The 16,849-nt window shown below is 39.4% G+C and overlaps 1 protein-coding gene across 4 annotated transcripts in view; it reads left to right on the forward strand.

The window, feature by feature from the left end:
* Nucleotides 1–16,849, forward strand: part of EFL1 (elongation factor like GTPase 1) — a 130,227-nt gene that overhangs the window by 78,051 nt on the left and 35,327 nt on the right. For all 4 annotated transcript variants that reach the window (XM_058542569.1, XM_058542568.1, XM_058542570.1 and 1 more), the window contains one exon: nucleotides 14,974–15,105. In XM_058542569.1, the coding sequence (XP_058398552.1) occupies nucleotides 14,974–15,105 (132 nt within the window). The remainder of the gene's footprint in view (nucleotides 1–14,973; nucleotides 15,106–16,849) is intronic.

The raw sequence follows: 16,849 nt of genomic DNA on the forward strand, positions 1-16,849 counted from the left end.
AATGGTGTTCACTGACACCTGAGATTCTCAGTGTTGCCCTGGCAGGGCGGAAGCTGGGGTAAATACAGCTCGTGCTCTCTCCCAGTTTCCTTACTGATTGTATATATGTTGTCAAGGCGCTTTTCCCCTCATTTGTCCCTTGCAGGATTCAGTTGATGTTAAAGTTAAGCCAGTTTCACCTGTATGTAGATACTTGTAGACAGGCACCCAAGATTTCCTTGCCCACCCCTTCTCTAAGGAGGATCCTGGGCATAGACACTGGAGTCTTTAGGAATTATTGCTTCCTCCTCTCCACCCTGGTGTACCCTGTTCTGTGTGTTAACCAGCTCTGCAGGAGACAGGGTGACCCACTGCCTCTTTGTCCCCTCCAGTCCTTCCTGCTGTCTTCTCCTTCTCTATCAGATTTGGCATTTTTTACTTTTCCTTCAGTGGAGGAAAGGCATGTGAATGAGATTTGAATGATTCTGGAAAGGAGCAGGAATATTATGACTATTTATTAGCCTTGGAAAAATATAACTCATCTGGAATACATTGAGGAAACATGGCATAGAGGAAAAAGCCTTGGCCTGGGAGTCAGGAAAACGGAACTTTCTCCACAACTGCCAGGTACTGTGGTCTGGGATCAGCCTTTCTCCACTGTGCCCCTCAGACTTCTCATCTGTGAAATGGATGAGCTCTGAGGACTCGCTGGAGTTTACCTTTTATGTTTCTCTCTTTAAATCAGGGACAGTGTTATTTTACAAGCAAGCTATAAAAGTTGTTTGCAAAGCTTTAAAGAAATTCCTTCAGGTTAACTAAAACAGAGACTGTTTTAGAGATGGTTTTGTTTTCAAGATAAGGCATTTACCAACCTGGTATGGTGTTGGATCTGGAAACCCGGCTGCTCCCATAGCTCCCTGAAGGCTCTTCCTACTACCTGAGTGTCTCAGTAGTGTTGCTGCACCCTCCTCTTCTGCCAGCTGCACTAAACACTAGGAGCCATTTCCTTAATGTGGAGTGGTAACTCAGAGAGTTAAGTCCAGGGATCAACTTCAGTATGGACTGCATTATTTTCTGGGATTCAGATGTGGGACATATCTAGATAATTGGTAGAACAGGCCGCACCTCCTGGAAAGAAACTCCTCCTAAGGAACAAGAAACCAGACATGGTTTCTTGACATGGCTTCTTTGACAGAGTAATCCAATAGCTAAGCCTTAGTCTCCAGAGGGGGAAATGGTGTGCAACCCGTCTCTTGATTTGCCTTTTGGTCCAGCCCTGTTGCTCCCATGACTGAGACCTTTGGAAAGCAAGAGTAAAACCTGGAAGAGTTGACCTCTGTTAGACTTTGGCTCACAAGCAATGTCGTACACCCTCTAAGTAATATGGCATATGGAAGAAGCATTTCTGCTACTTCAAAGACCCCTGCAGAGTTTTGGCACCATGACAACACCAGTGCCTAAGTATCTGTGGCAAGTGTGAGCTCGTGGGCTTATGAAGAGCAGCCCCAGAGAAGTTGATGGACAGGTTCCAAATAAGGCCCTATATGAACTGGTGGGGACAGGGAGCTGGTGGGATTTGGTTATGGTTATTCTAGCTCTACTAGTAGGTGTAAGTTGGGGAGCCTCAAGAAAGTGGTTTGCTTAGTCTGTCTTATGAAGGCTTCTCCACAGATGCCCCATCATTTCTGCATTGTGTTACAGTGGAATTCTTTAGTTTGCCACAGATTTCGCTAGGGACAGAGCTTGTTAATAAATTGGAAGGACACTTGTGGTTGTTTGAGAAAACACACTCAGGTGCCCTTGTAGAGTAAAGGAGGTTCTCCTGTTTGGGCCAGTTAGAAATGATAATCTTACCTCACAATATTTCTGGAGTCTTTGCCCAGAGACTCGCATATACAAGGCCACTGTGCACCATATTATGGAAATAATCAGTTTGAAATGACTTTCACATTATTTTACTGACCTACTTTTTACAGCACTTTTTCTCTGTTTTTCTTAGAGCCAAAGGAATGTTTCTCATGATGTGAGCTGAGATTATTTTACTCTAATGATGGTTAGATTTCACCAGTGGTAGCTGGTAAGAATGGAAGGAGACACTTGGAAATTCTTTGGGTAATGTGTTGGATGTTTTTTATAAATAAATAAAGGCAGCAGTAGAGAATTATATGATGTTTGCTGGGGATTGTTTTGTTTTCCTGAAAAATGAAACACACTAAAACCAAAGAATAATTTTCTAAACCATTTTGAGCATCTTCCAGTGGGAGTTTAAAAGGACCAACCTCTGGGGCCGACCTGGTGGCATAATGGTTAAGTTCACGTGATCTGCTGCAGCGGCCCAGGGTTTGCCGGTTCAGATCCTGGGCGCGGACCTACGCACTGCTCATCAAGCCGTACTGTGGCAGGTGTCCCACATAGAAAATAGAGGAAGATTGGCAACAGATGTTAGCTCAGGGCCTGTCTTCCTCACCAGAAACAAAAACAAAAAAGGACCAACCTCTGAATGAACCACAGAGTGTCAGGAACCAGCGGGCAGACCGAAGCGTGCAGCCAGGGGGAGGCTGGCTGTGCTTATTTGAATAAGGAAGTGCTTTGCTCAAGAACAGACATGCTCGGAAGAGTTCGTGTAAGGACTTTGCAGTGAAAGACACATTTCTTTAGTCATTGTATGATGTGGAGGGAAGAGATACAAGGAGATAAACTACACGCTCTTTCTTTTGCTGCCAGTTCTTTTTTAAAGGCTCTGAAATGGTTTATTAGTTGCAGTTAATGGCATCTCTAAATGACTCAGAAGCACTTTAAATACCCATGTAATTTGAGTCAAATAACATTTTTAAGTAAACTTTTATGATAGGCATATAGAAAAGTATGCAGATCTTAAACCACAGCTTGATAGATTTTCATGCACTAAACATAGCCAGTGTTACTAGCATCCTGATCCAGAAACAGAACATTACCAGGATCCCAGAAGCCACATGCCTTTCCTGTGACTGCTTCCTGCGCCGTCCACCCCTGCTAGTAGCAACTCTCCTGGCTTCTAACATCATAGATTAATTTTACCTGTTTTTAAGCTTTGTATAACCAGCATCACAAAGAATATACTCTTGTGTCAGGCTTCTTTTGTTCAGCGTCCTGGTTGTGAGATTCACCCATGTCACTGCACATGATTGTGATTTGTTCATTCTCATTCCTCTGTTATGCGACTGCCACAATTTATCCATTCTTTTGTTAGTGGACATTTAGTTTATTTCCAGTATTTGGCTATTATGAGTATTGTTGCTTTGAATATTCTTGTACATGTCTTTTGCTCAATATGTGTACACATTTCTGTTGGAAGAGAAATTGCTGTGTCATAGGGTAGGTATATCTTTAAGCTTAGTGACTGTACTGGTCTATACTTCCACCAGGAGCATCTGAAAGTTCTAGTTGCTCCATATCTTTGCCAACACTTGTTTTTATTTTCATTTGAGCCATTCTGGTGTGTATGGAGTAGTATCTTATGTTGATTTCCCTGATGACTAGTGAAGTTAAGCTCCTTTTCATTTATTCATTGATTTTTATTCATTTATGAAATGCCTGTTAAGTCTTTATCTCACCTTCCCCTTTTTTAGATTATCTGCCTTTTTTGTATTCATTTTTAGGGCATTTTTTATATATTCTGCGTAAAAGTCCCTGTTTGGATATATTTATTGCAGATATTGTCTCCCACTCTGTGAGTTACCTTTTTGCTCTCTCGTGGTATCTTTTGATGAACAGCAGTTCTTCATTTTAATATAGTCTAATTACCATTTTTTATGATTAGTTCTTTTTGTGTCCTGTTGAAAAAAATCTGCTTACTCCAAAGTCATGAGAAGTTCTGTGTTGTTGTTCTATAAACTTTTGTTTTACTTATGAGATTTAGACCTATAATCCATCTGAAATTGGTTTTGTAAATGGTGTGAGGTGGCAGACTGTTTCTTCCAATGTGCGTATGCCGTTGACTTAAAATCATTATCAAATCTCCACTGCACTGTGGTGTCACCTTTGCTATATATCAGTTTATATATTTTGCATTTATTTGATTCTGTTGATGGCAGCTCTTAAGAAAAACTCAAAAGTTCTTGTAGCTTGTGTCTAATAACTTTTCATGGTAAAAAATTACAAGATTTTTTATTCTAAAATGACCATTCATAATCTCAACACTAACTACAATTTTTATTTTTTGTTATATTTCTGTTAATTTTTATTTATATAATCCTATCTACACAGATTTTTATATTCTGCCTTATCTGTGTCTATTTAGTCTTCAAAATTCAGTTTATTGGTGGCTATATGGTATCTTATTGACAGGGATAGCATATTTTGTTAGCCAATCCTCTATTGCTAGGCATTTAGGATGTTCTTAGTGATGACACCTGTTACCTTGTAGAAATTTATTGATTGTGATTTTACAAGAGGGTAGCAAATGAGAATGGATGTATCAATTTGGAACCCCATCTTTAGTTATTTTCATCTCTTTTTTGACTGAATATCCATTAATCCAGCCCTCTGGTACAGATCCCTTTGTCCTTTATAAAGGGGTTTGACTGCTTTACAATGCCAGTACTAACCAACCGTGCTTCCATAATATTATAAAATTAAAACTCATAACTACTATGATGTAAAAACCTCACTAATATTTGGAATGATATTAACATAAAAAATTCAACCCGTAATTCTTATTTCATTGATCTATAAAATGACCAGTCCACAATAACAGAACTGTTTTAAAAGCTACGTCTTCTCACCGGGAAGTAATGCATGCACTGGAAAAAGTATTGGCTTGAATTAAAATGATCTATGTTTGCTTAAAATTTAGTTAGCATTCTATATCGCCATTCACAAAAATTAACTCAAAATGGATCAAAGACCTGAAGGTGAGACCTGAAACTATAAAACTCATAGAAGAAAATATAGGCAACACACTATTTGACATTGGGTTTAAAGGAATCTTTTCGGATGACATGCCTACCCAGACTAGGGAAACTAAAGAAAAAATAAACAAGTGGGACTTTATCAGACTAAAGAGCTTTTATAAGACAAATGAAATCAGAATCAAGATGAACAAACAACCAACCAGCTGGGAGAGAATATTTGCAAAACATACATCTGACAAGGGGTTGATCTCCATAATATATAAAGAACTCACACAATTGAACAACAAAAAAACAAACAACCCGATCAAAAAATGGGCAGAGGAAATGAACAGACACTTCTCCAAGGAAGATATACAGATGGCCAATAGGCACATGAAAAGATGCTCAACATCACTAATCATCAGGGAAATGCAAATCAAAACAACACTAAGATACCACCTCACGCCCGTTAGAATGGCTATAATCACCAAGACAAAAAACAACAAATGTTGGAGAGGATGTGGAGAAACAGGAACCCTCATACACAGCTGGTGGGAATGCAAATTGGTGCAGCCTCTATGGAAAACGGTATGGAGATTCCTCAAAGAATTAAAAATAGAGATGCCCTATGATCCAGCCATCCCACTACTGGGAATCTATCCAACGCACCTGAAATCAACAATCCAAAGAGGCTTATGCACCCCTATGTTCATTGCAGCATTATTCACCATAGCCAAGAAGTGGAAGCAACCTAAGTGTCCCTCGACTGACGATTGGATTAAGAAAATGTGGTATATATATACAATGGAATACTACTCAGCCATAAAAAAAGACAAAATCGTCCCATTTGCAACAACATGGATGGGCCTGGAGCGTATTATGTTAAGTGAAATAAGCCAGAAAGAGAAAGACAAACACTGTATGATCTCACTCATATGTGGAATATAAACCAACACATGGACAGAGAAAACTGGACTGTGGTTACCCGGGAAGGGGGGGTGGGGGGTGGGCACAAGGGGTGAAGGGAGTCATATATGGGGTGATGGACAAACAAAAATGTACAACCCAAAATTTCACAATGTTAGAAACCATTAAAATATCAATAAAAATCAAAAAAAAAAAAAATTTAGTTAGCATTCTAATTTTGTTACTTTTTCCCCTTACGAATGACTTTTCTTTGGTGGGTTCTATGAGTATGCTGTATCTGTGCCGTAGTAACTATGCCACATCAAGATGCAGGCACATGGCAATAGTCTCAAAAATCTCAAGCACCAAGGCTCAGGGATTGGGATAAACTCTCAGCAATAATGTGACTGAGTTTTAGGAATGCTGTAGGAGCACTTACAGGTACACAATGCGAGAAAATTAAATGTGGGATCTTGGTCTAATTCATCTCCGTCTCCTCCGTGGTGCTCAGCACAGACCTGTAGACGTAAATGGTCAGTAGATATTTGGTGACATAAATCTAAAAAGCTGGGGAATTATATAATATGTTCTTTCACCAACTATTTTGAGCCCTACTCTCAAATAAATCACGATATATTAGACTATACGGTTCTATAGGCCCCCTAAATTCTGTAATTCCTGAATTGACTTTGAGGAAAATGTTACCCGTTGGAAAAGTGATTATTACAAATGGTAAAGGACACAGGGGTGGCGTCAGGTGACGCAGGCACACATCAGGAGGTTAGGGTCTTTCCATGGAACTAAGATTGAGCATGGGCTTCAGTCTAAGGCTATCAGACTCCTCACTCTCAGGACCTTGATTAACCTCAAGAAACACTCCAGCTCCCTATCAGATAGGAATCCGAGACTCCCTCTGCAGGCACCAGGCACCGGGAAATCCAAGTCTGGCAGTCCAGAGGTGAGAGCCGTTTCAGTTTCTGGGGCCTAAATTGATTAATACAAATGTAACGCATTTACAGCATGATCCTAGGGTTTACTGTTGTGTGGTAATTCAAACAATGCAAGCATTCAAGGCACAGACGCAACAAAAAGGCTGTTTTTTACTTCTGATTTAAAAAATAATTTTTTATAATCATAAAAATAGTATATATAATATAATGAACATCCACCTAGAAATGAAATTCAGAGATTAAATAATCTGCCTGCCTACCTAATTTCAAAAACATCAACACTATACCTTAATTTTGATGTAAAGGGTGAATATAAAGGAAATAATTTACAATAAAAAAAAGCACATTGCAGTTCTGTAATGTAAATGTTCTGGTTTGACTATACTAGATGGCACAGTCAAGTCAGGTACTTACATGAGTAGCTGTTGGTAAAATGGTGAGCAGCTCATTTCAGAACAAAATTCTTGAAAATTCAATGTATATTAAACAGTGCAAAAAAATACTTTATTATTAAAATGGAGTTAGATTTAAGCTTAGATCATTATAAACAGGTTTGTCCAGCAGAATACTCAAAAACTGTACAGCTGGGGAAGATTCTTCGTGTGGGACACTTCCATGCATTGCAAGGCACTGTTCCCTGGCCCTGCCCATTAGATGCCAGTAGTAGGTCCCAACCAGAAATACCCCCTCCAGTTACCAGATCACCTAGATTTGTACCGCTAGGTTGTACCACTGCTTGTGGCAGACTGTTGATACACTGTGTCACTGGCACTGTTTTGGGATATACCACCAGAAATCAAGCTGGTGAGTTGCACAATCTGGGCACTTTGCTGAACATTGCAGAATTGTTCTCCACATAATCGTAACAATTTTTGTTCCCATCTCCAGTGCGTGAGACCTACTTTTTCGGCACATACTTGCCAACACATGATTTCTTCAGACTTAGACCAGTTGTATTGGTGTGAAATAGTATCTCGTTGTTTTAGTTTACATTTACCTTATTATTAATGAGATTAAGATGCTTTTTAATGTATTTTTTGACTGCTTAGGGCTTTCTTTTCTTTTCGTGTCTTTTCTTGGAACTGCTTATATTGTTTGCCCAGTATTCCTATTGGGTTGCCTGTCGTTTCGTTGATTTGCATTAGTTAAGTTGTGTTCCTTTCTGAAGAAAGGAGTTATGAACTGGCCTTGCTATTTTTCTTTAATCTGATCCACAGCTAACAGAAATAACTCACAGTTTGAAGTGCTCTTTTCTAGTTTGACTATTCATTCAGGTTTTTCTTAGTTTTCTTTCTTTGATCATTTCAATCAGAATCTTTTGTGTACTTGTGATGAAGTTGCCATTTCATCGAAGTAACTCTGCTTTCTGTTTTTAATTGGAAATATTTCAATTTTAAAAGTAGAAGAAATCTGGTTATAATTTCCTGGTTGTATAAAGCCATATCTCTTTTCTTTTCTTTTTTTTAATCCTAAAACAAATTTCCAGTGTTGTTTTAAGCTATACTAGGCATGTTATGCTACTTACGTGCTAAACATTACATGTTTTCCCCATTTATTTAAATCATTAGAATTGGAATGCACATCTGGAAGGAGCATCACTTAAAATCACGTGTTACTATATAAAATATAAATTTAGATCAGCGAGACAGGAAACAGTGCTCATAAATGGACCTGATTATGAATATGAATTTGTGCCTCATAGAGAAGTTATTAAACCTTCTTTACAGTTAACTAGTTAATAATGTATATGAAAAATTAAATGTGCAATTCATACCATACACCAAAAAAATCTAAATTTGTTAATAAATCTGTTAATAAGACAACTGCTCTTACTGCTCTGACCATTATAACCACTACTGCCACCACCTCCATTTATTGAGTGCTTACTCCGTGCCTGGGACTTGAACTCTTTGATTATCTTACTTAATGCTCACAGTAACCCTATGAAAGTATCACATGTGTTATTTGCATGATAGATATGTGGAAACTAAAACTTGGGGGAGATTAGGTAGCTGACATAAGGTTTGAGCTTTAATTAAATTCAAGTCCCTCTGATTCCAAATCAAACATAACAAGAATGCATGTTGACTGAAGAAAAGAATGCCAGCAGTTGCAAGATTCCAGAGAAGTGGAAATGAATGGAATGGAAATGTCTCTTCAGTCTTGCCGTATGCTCCACACTGCAGCTGTAGGTGATCACTTTGGTTTCTCACTGGGCCTCCAATGGTGCCGTTTCCCCAGCCCAACACTCTCTTCCCGCAACGTCTGCATAGTTATCTCAGTGCTTCTGTGTGTCAACTTCTCTGGGAAGTCTGTAACTTTTCAGTTTCTCTCTTCACATAAACAAACCTTGTACTTTTCCCATTATAACATTTATTACATTATATTGTAATTGTCCGTTTGTCTGCCACTGTCCCCCTCCAGATTTTAAGCTCTGAGGACAGGAACTGTGCTCATGTTCATTTGTTCATGAAGAAACTTTATGAAGTGCCTATTTGTGCCTCTGTCCTTAAAACTAAGTCATTGAAAAACTAACAGAAAGTTGAATAAATATTTATCAGTCTTTGAAAGCACAACTTTCTAAACTCTAAAGCTTAGAAACCAAATAGAAAAAGCACAAAAAGGTACTAGAGAGAAAAAATAGAAGTAAACTAAAAAGAGAAACTATAATATGGAGGAAAAGAATATATAAGCATTAAAATGTTTATTACACAAAGAACTAATAAAATAATAGGAAAAAATTTTGAACCTCAAAGAAGAGTGGAGAAATGCTTTGAATCAAGTAATCATCTGCTTAGTTTTCCAAGTCAGAAATCTGGATTTTATTCTTGTTTCCTCCTTGTCCCTTGTTCCCAACTCCTAAGTAACCACCAAGACTTGACAGCTCTACCTCAGTTCTCTCTGATTCAGCTACATCCCTCCATATCCACAGCCTTCCGAGTAAAGTCTAACCTTAGCATGATTGTATTCAAGTCCCTCAATACTGTTTGTGTTCCCTCCAGCCTCATGTTTTGCCAGCCCCTCGCTTGTACTTTATTCCCTGGGTATTCTGAGCTACTTTGGGTTCCCAGAACACTTCAGGGCTATATATGTTCTGTCCCTGGCCTGGAATTCCCTTCCCCACCATTACGTAACTTATTCTTATCAGTCTTTCATATTTATTTCTGTTTTAATAGAAAACATTATTTTTAAATATTTTAATTAATTAATTATTTGCTAGCCTCTGTAGATCCTTTTTGTCCTGATATGACACACCAAGAGACAACCAGAAGGGTTTTTTTACTGACTGCCCTTTTATTTGCTTTGAGATACAGTATTAGGCAGCGTTCAGGTGCTCTGCTCTACCTCCAGGGCCAAGATGGCATTTCTTCCACTATTTTAATCCTAGACTATACCTATGGTGTAATTTCCTTGGTGAGAGCCAGGCTGTATTGGGTCAGTCTACTCCTGTAGGAATGGAGGTGGTCTGGCTCCCTTATGATCCTTTCTTGGGGAATAAATTGAGACCCCATAGTGACACTCAGTTATAACTTTCTTACCTGGTTTGGGACACTGAGGAGCAAGTTTCTACCTATTCTTATATTTAGACCAAGATAGCAAACCTACACATCTCTAAAAAAAGTTTTTTTTTAATTCTTTAAATATTATTTTTTCTCATTTACTGTAGTCTCTCTTCTGAGAAAAGGGCCCCAGATCTTGATGTAACTTGCTTAAGAACTATTATTAGCTGCTTATAAGTTTCATCTCTCCCTATGAGAAGAAGAAAAAATCTGACATGGTGATGTCATCGTTGCAAGATTTTTCCCTAAGTCCTCCTATAACACCAAGAAGCCAAAGGGCAGTTGATTTAATGGACTTGTTTAGCATACTGGACAAACTTGACCAATCCTCTGAAAACTTTAGCTAAACAATACTGGTCTCCTTTGGAGATGCTAGCCAAGTAGGCTTCAAAAAGGCCCGTTTTATATTTATGTACCTATCTGCCTGCCTCCCTCTATGACACGAGTTGTAAAGTGCGGGACCTCCTAAAACCTTTTGTAGCTGAGTCAAGGAGAGCAGAGTCTGAGTTTTTCTGAATGATACAGAATAAGGGCATAAAATTGGAGGCAGAGGATATGGGCTTCTTTGGTATCCCAAGACAGAAGGACCTAGAGCAGAAGGTGGTCTTCCAAAAAGAATGGTCCTCTAGATTCCACCACCCTGGAAACCTGTACTTTAAAAAAATTTTTTAGGGGCCGGCCCGGTGGCGCAAGCAGTTAAGTGCGCGCACTCCACTTCGGCGGCCCGGGGTTCGCCGCTTCGGATCCTGGGTGCGCACTGACGCTCCGCTTGTTAAGCCATGCTGTGGTGGCGTCCCATATAAAGTAGAGGAAGATGGGCACGGATATTAGCCCAGGGCCAGTCTTCCTCAGCAAAAAAGAGGAGGATTGGCATTGGATGTTAGCTCAGGGCTGGTCTTCCTCACACACACACAAAAATTTTTTTATACCCATCTGAATCCTCATGTCCCTTCCGAAGTAGTGTTCGTTGCTTTCACATTGCTCTCACAGCTCTCTGAGGCTCTGCAGACGTCCATGATAGATAACTTGGATTTACTGCAAAGATTTAAAGGACTCCATTAACTCAGGCTTATTAAACAGATTAAGAGGAACAGGTTGCTGCTTCTTGGGTGTAGTAATTTTAAAGTTGGCTTGAAATAAAACTTTGGTAACTAGAAGACCATATTCTAACTGGGGTATTAACGTATTTTCCCACAATTTTTTTTTTAATTTCAGTAATATTTTTTATACTCACAATGAAAGCGCACTTGATGCATCCAGACTTTCCTAAAGATAGTAATGCTGTTCTCTGTCCAGACAGGTAATAGGCTCATCTCCAGGAAACAGTGTTAGAATTCAGAAATGATTTCACCATCTTCCTCCCTGCCAATGTGACCTCATCCTAGATTGATCCAACCCGTGCAATAAGGGGTTGTTAAGAACAGAAAAACAGTTGTCAACAGAAGGCCAATCCATCTCTCAGGCTCCACACAATATTTTCAGTCTCGTGTTGTAAAAGATGAGTTGCGAAAGATGTTCCTTAATATTGTTTGTTTTTGGAATGCTTTTTAAAGGGAACATTAGAGACACTGGAAAAAATTTTAGCCTGACGGTGTTTGCAAAATGCTGGTTTTTGATTAAGAAGAATTTGAAAGGTATGGTGTGCAGCCTGGCAGGGGCCTGTGTACCCATGGAAGAACTCAGTGTTTACTTGGGTGTTATCTGTCACTGTACTCTGTGAGCTAGTGTTCACACATATATCTAATTTTACTTGTGCAGAGAAGAATCAGGACCAGAGAAGACTTGGATCATTTATCTTCAATCAGACAAAAGTTACTGGGTTTGTGTAAAAACAAGCTAGAGTTTTTAGTGTTTAGTAAATTGCTTTTGCTCCATATTCTCAGCCTGTTTTCTCTCTCTCTTTTATTTAAATGATATGCCCTTTTTCGGATGTACATGAAAAAACCTTGCACCCTCTTTAATCCTTAGAACAAATCAATGCCACGCTGATTTTGAATTTTTTTTCCTGAATTATCACTTTTCCTATCCCGGAAATTCTGACATGATTCCACGAAGGAAACACATCCTTCACTGCCAATCCCAGTTGAAAATGCTTTAGCAAATGTACTTTATGTGAGGGAATTATTCCTCCTTAATTGTTATAATTGTGACTAAAGCAACTGAAGTGAAAAATCACGTGATTTAAGCAGAAAAAAGGATACAAAATTATATGGACATTATAATAGTATAAATTGTGTGTGACAAGAGAAGAGAAAAAAAAGATATATCAAAATGAAAATAGTGACAATGTTAGAATGGTATGATTGTGGATATATTGTTCTTTTTTCAAAATTATTCTTGATGATATTATGTTTAAACCCAAAAACTTGTTTTAAAGTATGTTTTGTATAAATACCACGTTATACCCTTAACAATTATCTGATAGTATATCAAAAAATTCTCAAAGTGATTTTTAAATCATTTTATTGAGATTCAGCCAAATAACCTTTTTTTTGTTTTTCTTTTTGGTGAAGATCAGCCCTGAGCTAACATCCAATGCCAATCCTTTCCTTTTTGGTGAGGAAGATTGGCCCTGGGCTAACATCCGTGCCCATCTTCCTCTACTTTGTATGGGGCGCCGCCACAGCATGGCTTGACAAGTGGTGCCTCAGTGCGCGCCCGGGATCTGAACCCCGGGCCTCCAAAGCAGAGCGCGTGCACTTAACTGCTGTGCCACTGGGCTGGCCCCCAGCCAAATAATCTTAATGGTTCTTTTCCTAGATTTTAAAATTATATTTAAGAATGAGTAAAAAGGGTGACATACAGTACAGGTAGTGAGTTTTTAACTATCTTTGGAGCATTTCTTTTTTCATAAAAATCTTAATCTTGACTAGGAATACTGTGGTATTGACTGTTTTCTTTTTGTTTTTGGGAGAATTATAATCATATTCACAAATCTGGGCATATCTGAATAGCAAGAGTAGATTTGGTAATTTGAACAGCAAAATGTGAACCAGAAGTTCGAAGAGACAGTGCTCAAAATATACTGACCATCTGCAGCCTGCATTCCTGGTGACACAGAGGAGAGACCAGCGTTTATCTTTTCATTGAAACCACGTGCTGTGTGTACAGGAAGGAAATGCATGCTGGTCAGAGGTTAGAAGCAGAATGGATGAGGTTTGAAAGGGACTATTTACTGTGAGGTTTTCCGAAACCCTTGGCCTCATGGGAGGTGATGTTATTTCTAGTAGGCTTGGTAGAAACTTGGGCAGGCCCAGAACTGTTAGATCCTGGTACCAGTTGGGGAAGTTAACAAGAAGCTATGGCCAGGTGTAGACCTCTGTGTGCTGGGCCAAGAGGTACAGTAATAAGGAATTTAGACCTTAACCAAGTAAACACACTGGAGGCACAGGGACTGAATTTAGCACCTTGGAAACTTCGATCTGAAGAAGGTCCCTTGCATGTGGAGGGTCTAGAAATCGTGTCATGAGCTGAACAGTTAAAGGAGCTAATGATGTTTAATGTAAGGCAGAAAAAGGTTAAAAGGATCTGGCAAATACCTTGAAAATCCAAAGGGTAGTTGGTAAAAGTAGAAGTGTGTTTTCTGTGGACCTTTGGAGAACTGAACTGTGTAGAGGTGGGGGAAGAGGTTTTAGTGGAATGTAAGGAAGATTTTCTTATGGTTGGAGCTATCCCTGAATGTAGTGAGAAGGTGAATTCTGGATGCACTCAGGTGGGGATGTTACAGGGAGTTGCCACACTGTGTGGTCGGACTAACAGAAACTCTAAACTGCCTTCCAAGCTTGTGTAGCAGAAGCCTCTGCTTAGTTCCCCTCCACCACCTGAATATTCCTTGTGTGGCATCCCATTGCCCTGTACCTTTACATTGGTTCATCAACTAAAGGCAGTAAAGTTGTTTCCGTTCCATAGTTGTTTCTAAACTCAGATGCAAAAGTAGAATGCTGATTAACTATCAGTGCCCTTCTCCCAGAACAGGTAACCTCCCCTTCAGTGCCCTCCTCAATCTTTACCTTAAGCCAGAAGCACAAAAATGGCCATCATGTGTGTGTCTTAATTTGTTCTAAAATGAGGATTGTCTGCTCTTACTCTGCATGTGAGGTTCAGTGTGACCCCTCCATCTCTCTTTTTGGGACATTCTCTCTGTTCCCATCTGCTCAAAGATAAATGTGCACCCTTTAGAGTTATGCAACCATTAGCCAGGAGCCTGAAGTAGAGAGAGGGGCAGGGGCAGCGGGGTGACTGATATTTTCTTCTAAAATTGGGGTAGTATGCAGGGTGGCTTAGGGTCAGGTACTTGACAGCAGCTTCAAATTGGAAGTCTCTAAATTCCCCTTATCCAGATGCAAGTGGATTTGGGATTATTTCAGTAGAGACTCATCTTCATCAAATTAATATACTTTAAAGTTCTAGTTAGAAATAATTAGTATTTTCACACATGTGTGTCTGGACGTGATTATTTCTGTGGTCAAAGTAGGTATATGTTAGCCCAATTTGTTCTAACAGGATTCGTACATTTGGAAAACGAAAACTAGCAGAATGTCTGTATTTTTAACAGTAATTAAGTAGTATCCAGGAGTACAAAAACCATAACATTTTTAAGTGTTTTTCTTCTGTCACATATATGTTGGGTTGATATTACTATTTTCCTAATGTAAATTCAGAATGTATCATCCTTTATTGACCCCATGGATCTTTTCTTCCTTGCAGGAATAGGAGGCCTTCAAGACTTTGTGCTGAAATCTGCAACGCTGTGTAGCTTGCCATCCTGCCCGCCCTTTATACCACTCAACTTTGAAGCCACCCCTATTGTGAGGGTTGCTGTTGAACCGAAACACCCGAGTAAGATGACCTTTTTTTAAAAGCATATGGTGTTCATTACACTATTTAAATGCGTGCATTTAATACTTGATTCCTCACGATTTGTTTCAGCAGTATACTGTGGATTTTCATGCAGGTGTAGAATAGTAATCTTTCCAGCCATGAAGCCATACCAATAACCAGCTCTTCAAAGGGAATCTAAGCTTTGTCTTAGGAACATGGTGCCTTTGATCTCCAGGGAATCTGTATTCTTCTTTGTGGCAGAGACAAGGTCATCTCTGCATCCCATACAACCCTGGCACAAAGTGGTACCTCAGCAAAGCTCATGTTTTATGTGACTGGTTCCTAGAATCTTATCCGAAGCTCCTTGGTTCAGAATCCATCATCAGCCTCATCCCTCTAGGTTTACTAGATTATTTGGACACTGAGCATTTCTTTTCTGTTTAGAAAGCACTTCTTCCCCTTTCCTCTTGGCTATGCAACACCCACATATCCCAGACCATATAATAACTAATCCCTGATCTTTGGTTTATACCATTTGCCTGGCCAATCCTCATTAACTCTTGTATTTCGCTTCCCATGACTGTTGTTAACCTCTTATTCCCTGTGACTTCACTGACTGCCACTAAGCATTGGGAACAGCAAAGAATTCCCAGACTGGGCTTTAAGGGAACCAGAGAACCAATGGGTAAAATGGTAGTTTTCTGTTGAGGTAGAGAATGGCCTCGTTGCCCCTGCATCTGTATAGCCCTGCTCTCTCCAGGGCGGAGTCTTCTGAAAGCTCATCTCTGCCTCAAGTTCTAAGACATGTTCTTAGCCATTGAGAATCCCTGGGACCCTAGAACAGATACTTGGAGAACTGCATCTCTGACCTTTGGGCTCAGTCTTAGCAGACAACCATCTGTCTGCCTTGGGCCTCAGAGACATTCTTTCTGGGCTGTCATTGTAGACTTACAGTGCCTTGGTTGCTGCATGGATTTATCCCATTCTGTGTAATGCCTGCTTCCTCTTTGTGGGCTAGTCCAGATCCTGGCCCCTCATGGTTGGTTCTTTTCTTCTACTTGCTGGGCTGGCTCTGGCCATTGTCAACCGCATCCAACCCTAAGAAGCACATACAACACAAGAAAGCTCAGTTTTATTTAAGTTGTGACGTCTGAGTCTGGCAGCCATGGTTTATTCTTAGGTGTTTCTGGTATTTATTTATATCTTATTTCTTACTTAATTCTTCTCTATTCCATTTGGATCTAAATGTTTTAAATAGAGATTAAAGAAATAATTGACAGTTTAAGCCATAAGGTTTTACTATGAATTTGTAATTTTTTGAAGTCTAGTTGATGGCTGTGTTGCTATTCTGTACTATTATCCAAGCCAAGTAGAGCCCAGTCCTAAAGGGCAGCAGAACCGGCTTCTGCACAGCCTCGGCCACACGAGGTGAGGGGTGCTGATACCTAGCTCACTTCCTGTGCCATAGCAGACTCTCAGTGAAGTTAACTTCCTTTCCGTAAACAAGGTAATCTAATAAATGGAATTATTTAGGATTATTCATCTGGATGCCAATGTTTGTTTCCTCATATGTGTTGCATTAGATTTGTCTGAACTTTGTAAAAAATAAACTAAAATGATTAGAAGGGGCAGTCAGTTTTCATCATAATTTTGAATGAAGTGTTGCTACTTTTTCCCATCAAGTATATTGTTTTTGCTGGATTTACCATGCATATTCTCAATTATGTTACTAAAGTACCACATTCTATATTTCTGGGTCTGA

The sequence above is a fragment of the Diceros bicornis genome, chromosome 5 (assembly GCF_020826845.1).
Source record: "Diceros bicornis minor isolate mBicDic1 chromosome 5, mDicBic1.mat.cur, whole genome shotgun sequence".
In the NCBI taxonomy this organism is placed as follows: Eukaryota; Metazoa; Chordata; class Mammalia; order Perissodactyla; family Rhinocerotidae; genus Diceros; species Diceros bicornis.